General features: G+C 44.5%; 1 protein-coding gene across 1 annotated transcript; it reads right to left on the bottom strand.

Moving 5' to 3' along the window:
* Window positions 1-122: 122 nt before the first annotated feature.
* On the bottom strand, window positions 123-1,727 carry CHCHD1 (coiled-coil-helix-coiled-coil-helix domain containing 1). The gene is made up of 3 exons (XM_023204939.3): window positions 1,561-1,727; window positions 1,320-1,438; window positions 123-693 (listed from the first exon to the last, which is right to left on the bottom strand). The coding sequence occupies exons 1-3, from the start codon at window positions 1,682-1,684 to the stop codon at window positions 592-594; spliced, it is 345 nt and encodes a 114-aa protein (XP_023060707.1). The 5' UTR covers window positions 1,685-1,727; the 3' UTR covers window positions 123-591.
* Window positions 1,728-7,142: the final 5,415 nt, after the last annotated feature.

Genomic DNA, 7,142 nt, shown 5'->3' with positions numbered 1-7,142 from the left:
AATAAATAAAGCTAAAATGTGAAATTTTAATGACTTTTTTTCCTGTTTTTGAACGCAACCAGCTAATTTTAAAACTTTTTTTTTAACTGCATGGGTCACATAAAACACATCTGCAGAACCTCTAGGTCACCAGTTTGTTAACTTGATTATTTAGAGAGCACCTTGCAGGGGCTATGCACAAAATAGGCAATCACTAAGTATTTACAGATGATAGCAAACTTCAGCTTCCTTACTGCATCCAAAGGCAAGGGCACTAAATGGTGTGAAAGACTTCAAATGCAGGGAAAGACAACGGGATTTGTCCTGCTCCTAGGGCAAATCAGGAAGGAAAGAATTTCCAGGGTCTAGGGGAGGAAACAGGGTTCAAGAATGAAGAGAGTACCTAATTCACAACAAAAGGCCAAGTGCTCTTCAGAGGATTTTATTTCAAGATAAATCATAACTTCTACCCATACTATGATTCCAAAGGGTGAAAAAAGTGTTTTGTCTCTTCTACCCTCCAAAGAGGGCATGGCAATGCCAATGTCTGTAAAATGCCTCCGCATAGTTGTCAGAAGCTATATTTCAGTCATTGAAAATACTTGTCCATTTTCAGCTGAGGTGAGGTTTGTTAGGAAACCTCTGTAACAATTTATTCAATTTATTTGGAGGTAAACTCCCAGACTCTCGTATTGATCTCATCTTTTGGGCTTCCTGAAAACACAGAACAAACAAGAATGACAGCTCTACAGTGTGTCTAGTGCAGACTTTTAAGATCTGACCCAAAAAATCAATCAATAAATCAAGTTTGTCCTGACCTAGGCCCATAGTTCTCACAATGCCCTAAAGCACATGAAGATGTTAACCAGCCTGGAGAGATCTATGTCAGCCACTTTTCAACAAAAGGGCGTTGGGACCTACAAATGAGGCTATGCTCAGAAGCTACAATCTCTGCTAGCAATTAAGCCTAGGCTGGAAACCAAACAATTGTCATTATTTAGTTTTAGTCTCTTTAGTTCTATTTCAGACAATAATGTCTACTTGAGCAGCGATATACATTTTTCAAAATGGTCTTCCCATTCATTACTTCATCTGACAGTCACAACATTCTTTAAAGTGGTATTAGCCTCATTTTACGTATAGTAATGGTAAAGTTCAGAGCAATGAGTAAATCCGTCAAGATCGCACAGCCTTCAACACTGTAACCTTTCCCACTTTGGCATCAATAATATACCTCCCAAATAAATGAAAAGGCCTTTCCTAGCAAAAGGCAGGGAGAATCATTACTTGTATCTCCCCCATTCTTTTCCTGAGAAAGCACCCCAGGAGCCATCGGTCACCTGAGCCCTCGCGGCACAATCGAGGAAGCCCTGGATTTCTTTTCTGCACGCATCGTCGCGGAATTCATTCTGCTTCCAGCAAGCCATCATCACCGCCATCTCCGTGATGCAAGTCGCCTCTGGAGGGGCAGATCCGGGGCACCTTCAGTCACAAGAAGACCCACCTTCCTGCCCTCCTACCCACCCGCCCCGCTCATGCTCCGGCTTCCGCTCCGGGGCCCTCCTGACTCCGACTGCTCACCGCCCTTCTCCCGGCGACGCTCCCCGACGCGGTTAGCTAGAATGAGAGGTTTATTGGGCTTCAACACAGGCTTCCGAGGGTTCCCAAACCGCGCCAGGCGACCCCGCAGGCTGGGTGTAGCCATCGCACACCCAGCTCCCGGCAGGCTTTGCAGTTCCGTGCGTGACCTCGCGAGATCCCTACGGGCTCGACGAATCAGCGCGGAGCTCTGGGAACGCTCAGTGGCTTGCTGGCGGCCACTTCTTTCTTTTATTTGGCCGGGGCTGCGGCGATGCTGGGTTCGAACAGCGGCGGGTTCGTACTCGTCAGCAGATTAGGAGGAGACTCTGGGTTCGTATGCCGACTGAGGCTTCTCCTTGATGGGCTCCGGGCCCCGAAGTCTGGGGGCAGTACGAGGCCGGGAACATGCACGAAAGGGCCCTAGTAAGTGGACACTCTTCTAGTGGTAACCGGCTTGGTCTAGGGGCTTATTGGCATAGGGCGGGGTGGGGGGAGGGGGAGCGAATCAAACTTTGAGACTTTAAGATGTTGGGTTGGGAAAGATTATTGTTTTACTTTAATAAACCTTGCAAGAACTGTTTTTCACTACCTATAGGACCACTATAAAGCCGCAAAGAAAAATTAGACTTTTTTCATTTTATAACAACAACTGCTGCTACTACTAGATACCGTTTGCTCATTTATAACAATCTCAGTTGATAGGATGAAGCTTAAACACTTGGCATTCATCGTCTTTTTTAATCCTCTCGCCAGTCTTACAGACTTGGACCTTCAGTTATGATGCTTCATCAGACTTTTTTATGAGACAGGGTCTCTCTTGGTTGCCCAGACTGGAGCTCTAGTGGCACATTCGTAGCTCACTGCAGCTTCAAACTTCTGAACTCAAACGATCCTCCCGCCTCTGCCTCCTGGGTAGCTGAAACCACAGGTGCAAGACACCACGCCCAGCTAATTATTTTTTGTAGAGACGGGGTTTTGTCATGTTGCCTGGACTGGTCTCGAACTCCTAGGCTCAAGCGATCCTCCTGCCCCGCCCTCACAAAGTGCTTTACATGACTGAGCCTCTGCGCCCAGCCAGACTTGGTTCTCAAGTTACTTCTGGCTATTTACAAAAACTCATTCCAAAGATGTGCAGCGTATTCTCACAGCATTTCCAAATAAGCTCCAAGAAATGTTTTTGGTAATAGAAGCAGAAACAAGCCTGTAGCTCATGACTGCTTTGGAGGAGCAACATTTATTTGCATTTGTGAATGTAGTGTGTTAAAAATGACTTATCACAGATATTTGGAATCTTCCCACTGATTTCTGCATGGCTGGTTGTTTTTCTTCCCTTAAGTCTCAGTTAATGTCAAAGGGCTTCCCTGACCTCTCCCACCCCACCACCATCAACCTGTTTTCTTCATAGCACCTATCACAGTCTGAAGTGTCTTATTGTTTATGGCCTTACCTATCCCTAACACCCATTTAAAAATGTAAGCATGAAAGAAGGAACGTTGTCTATCTTGTTCATTGCTGAATCCCCAGTGCCCAGAATAGTACCAATAAATACTTGTTAAATGAACAAACGTTTTATTTATTTATTTTTGGATTTGGGGTCTTGTTCTGTCACCCAGGTTGGAATGCAGTGGAATGATTAGCTCACTGCAGCCTTGGCCTCACTCCAGTGATCCTCCTGCTTCAGCTGCTGGAGTAGCTGCAACCACAGGCTCACACCACCAAATCCGGCTGGCTAGGTTTTTTTTTTATTTTTTGTAGAGATGGGGTCTCAGTATGTTGCCCAGACTACTCTTGAACTCCTGGGCTCAAGTGAGCTTCCTGCCTCGGCCTCCCAAAGTGCTGGGATTACAGGCATGAGCCACCACACCCAACCTGAAACTTTTTTACAAATCTCCAACTTTATTACACCCACCCCCAAAAAATAATGAAGCAGAAGACATTATTTAACAAGAAGCAGTTTATTATACAAAAGGAAACCTGAGGTAATAGAAAATAACACTTGCAGCAATAAAGGAAGCAGCCTTGCACTCCACCTCCACACTCCAGAGTATAATTAAAAGACTCCTAGCAGACATTTCTGTCACCAATAACGCCAACCTGCAGTGAGTGAGTTGCTGCTGTATACAGAGCAGGCTGGGCCCCAAATCAGAAAATTCATGTTGCTTGCTTTCTCTATAGGGAAAGTGAAGATTTCAGTAAGTATCATGTGGCTATTCCTGATTCTACTTTCTCTTGTGGAAATGTAACACCTGGTTTACACTGCTCTTTTCTGAGTACTTATGTGGTGATAGGAATAAAGGAGAAAGTCTGGAAAGCACCAAGCACAAAGCAGGCCTGAGGCTCCAGCAACAGTCATTTAGAAACAACTGCCCACTTTATACGTAAAAGTACCAAAGGAATGCCAATGTGAGCTCATGTCATTAGGAGGAGAGGTAAGGATAATTCTACACCTTGCTTAACCATCACTTAACCTTTTTATTGCACATAATGAAATTTAAGTCCTGACCTAGGTCTGTACTTATGTAATATGTATTATGCACTCTAAATTAGCATCTGCATTTAGATAGATTGCAAGCTTAGAAATCAGTCCTGCATTTGACCTCTTCTGTCAGTGCCTACTATATCAAATTTTAACATAATTTTTTTTTTTGAGATAGAGTTTTACTCTTGTTGTCCAGGCTAGAGTGCAATGGCGTGATGTCGGTTCACCACCACCTCCGCCTCCTGGGTTCAAGCGATTCTTCTGCCTCAGCCTCCTGAGTAGCTGGGATTACAGTCATGTGCCACCACGCCCAGCTAATTTTGTATTTTTAGTAGAGATGAGGTTTCTCCATGTTGGTCAGGCTGGTCTCGAACTCCTGACCTCAGGTGATCTGCCCACCTTGGCCTCCCAGAGTGCTGGAATTACAGGCGTGAGCCACCGTGCCCAGCCCAACAGATTTTTTTTTTTTTTTTTTTTTAAAGACAGGGGTCTATGTTGCCCAGTTGGTACTCATAGGTGCACTCACAGCATACTATAGCCTCAAACTCTTGGGCTCAAGCCATCTTCCTGCCTCAGCCTTCTGAGTAGCTGGGACTGCAGACCCATGCCACCACATGTGGCTTAGATATATTTTTGAAGGTTTTTTTTTTTTTTTTTTTCAGTTTCTGTTTTTGAGACAGGGTGTTACTCTGTCACCCAGGCTGGAGTGCAGTGGCGATCCTCCCACTTCAGCCTCCCAAGTAGCTGAATCTACAGGCACACACACCATGCCCAGCTAATTTCTTCTATTTTTTTGTAGAGATGGGGTTTTGCCATGTTACCCAAGCTGGTCTTGAATCCCTGGGCTCAAGTGATCCTCCCACCTCGGCCTCCCAAAGTGCTAGGATCACAGGCATGAGTCACTGCACCCAGCCTGGAGGTCTTCCCTCTTGTTCTTTTCTGCAAAAGGTCAAAAAGGGTAAGCAAACTTTCTGTAATTTATGAAGATCATCTTTTATTAAAGGATTAAATAAAAAAAGAACAACTTTGGCAATGAAATTCAGCCTAATTACAGCTTTTCTTGGCCACATCCTTAGATTTCAGTATATTAAGTGTAGACCCTAGTTGTTGAAGCATCTAACATATATCTATCTATATAGATAGATATGTAGATAGAGGTATAGATAATATACTGATAAACTGTGGAACTTCTCTAGTGATAACTCATTAATACATTACAACTAGAGTAGCACTAAGGTCCAAGGTATTCTTTCCTGTTCCACTGCCCCAGAAAGAGCTAATGGTTTCCCTGCTCATTAGACTGTATGTTCAAACCACAGCAATAGAAGGGTTTGGCTGCATCCCCAAATCTAACTAAGCATTTCTTTTTTTTTTTTTTTTTTTTGAGACAGACTCTCGCTCTGTTGCCCAGGCTGGAGTGCAGTGGCGTGATCTCGGCTCACTGCAACCTCCGCCTCCCAGGTTCAAGCAATTCTCCTGCCTCAGCCTCCCAAGTAGCTGGGATTACAGGTGTGAGCCACCTGTTGGTGCTGGGTGCGCCCAGCTCTGACTAAGCTTTTATTTAGCCAGCCACTTGTGGCTTAAATCTCTTGCCGTGCCTCCTCATCCCTTTGAGTGGGCTCCATCAAAAAGTAGTCTCAGGCTGGGCAGGGTGGCTCACTCCTATAATCTCAGCACTTTGGGAGGCCGAGACGAGTAGATCATTTGAAGTCAGGAGTCTGAGACCAGCCTGGCCAACATGGCGAAACCCCATTTCTACTAAAACACAAAAAAATTAGCCAGGCATGGTGGTGCGTGCCTGTAATCCCACCACTCTGGAGGCTGAGGCACGAGAATTGCTTGAACATGGGAGGCAGAGGCTGCAGTGAGCCAAAATTGTGCCACTGCACTCTAGCCTTGGTGATGGAGTGAGACTCTACCTCAAAAAAAAAAAGGTGGGGGGGGAGCCTGGGCACAGTGGCTCATGCCTGTAATCCCAGCACTTTGGGAGGCCAAGCCAAGTGAATCACCTGAGCTCAGGAGTTCGAGACCAGACTGGCCAACATGATGAAATCCCATCTCTACTAAAAATACAAAAATTAGCTAGACATGGTGGCAGGCACCTGTAATCCCCACTACTCAGGAGGCTGAGGGAGAAGAATCACTTGAACTGGGAAGGCAGAGATTCTAGTGAGCTGAGATCGCACCATTGCACTCCAGCCTGGGCAGCAAGAGCGAAACTCCATCTCAAAAAAAAAAAAGGTCATATGGAAGCATATCAGTAATACAGTGAATGAAGCTGGACTATTCATTGCACTTAAAAGTGAAAAGTGCTACAGATTATAAAATAATTACTAAAACATATGCTATACTGTTTCCATAACTGCAGAAGATGGGACTTTGTAGCATATAAAAACAATATAATAGAGGGAACAGTTCATTAGGCAAACAAAAGAATTAGGAGCTATAAAATTTGCACTCTTTTCCCTGGGCTTTTTTTTTTTTTGGTCAACACACCGAAAAATTTGCACTTTGACTCATATTGGCCTATTTTAACATTTCAAAATCATTTAAAGAAAAATATGACTTTTTCTGTCATAATTCCCAGTCTTAGTCTCCATCTTTGATCAAAAAGAAGACAGGGCAATACATTAAATTGACAAAGCATATAACAGCCACTGAATCTTTCTGTTCATGAGAAGGAATCCCAGATATACCATAAATAAGATGCAAACCAGCAGTAAGAATGATGGCAAGGTTTCTGTATTTCCATCAGAAATTGTGGGAAAGGCCCTAAAACCAGGAAAGACAAGGCCATTAAAAATATATATTTGAGGCCGGGTATGGTGGCTCACGCCTGTAATCCCAGCACTTTGGGAGGCCAAGGCAGGCGGATCACGAGGTCAAAAGATCAAGACTATCCTTGCCAACATGGCAAAACCCCGTCTCTACTAAAAATAACAAAAAATTAGCTGGGCGTGGTGGTGCATGCCTATAGTCCCAGCTACTCAGGAAGCTGAGGCAGGAGAATCGCTTGAAACAGGGAGGTGGAGGTTTCAGTGAGCCGAGATCATGCCATTGCACTCCAGCCTGGTGACAGAGCGAGACTCTGTCTTAAAAAAAA

This window comes from Piliocolobus tephrosceles, chromosome 9 (assembly GCF_002776525.5).
Source record: "Piliocolobus tephrosceles isolate RC106 chromosome 9, ASM277652v3, whole genome shotgun sequence".
NCBI lineage: Eukaryota > Metazoa > Chordata > Mammalia > Primates > Cercopithecidae > Piliocolobus > Piliocolobus tephrosceles.
The sequence above is the reverse complement of the archived record's forward strand: the minus strand, read 5'-3'. Positions and strand labels throughout refer to the sequence as shown.

What these genes read in the sequence shown, in the direction of transcription:
- CHCHD1 (XM_023204939.3), bottom strand. Translation starts at nt 1,684, where the DNA reads ATGGCTACACCCAGCCTGCGGGGTCGCCTGGCGCGGTTTGGGAACCCT. An exon ending in GCGTCGCCGGGAGAAGGGCG is followed by an intron (nt 1,439 to 1,560) that starts GTGAGCAGTCGG and finishes CTGCCCCTCCAG; the next exon opens with AGGCGACTTGCATCACGGAG. An exon ending in ATTGTGCCGCGAGGGCTCAG is followed by an intron (nt 694 to 1,319) that starts GTGACCGATGGC and finishes CTGTGTTTTCAG; the next exon opens with GAAGCCCAAAAGATGAGATC.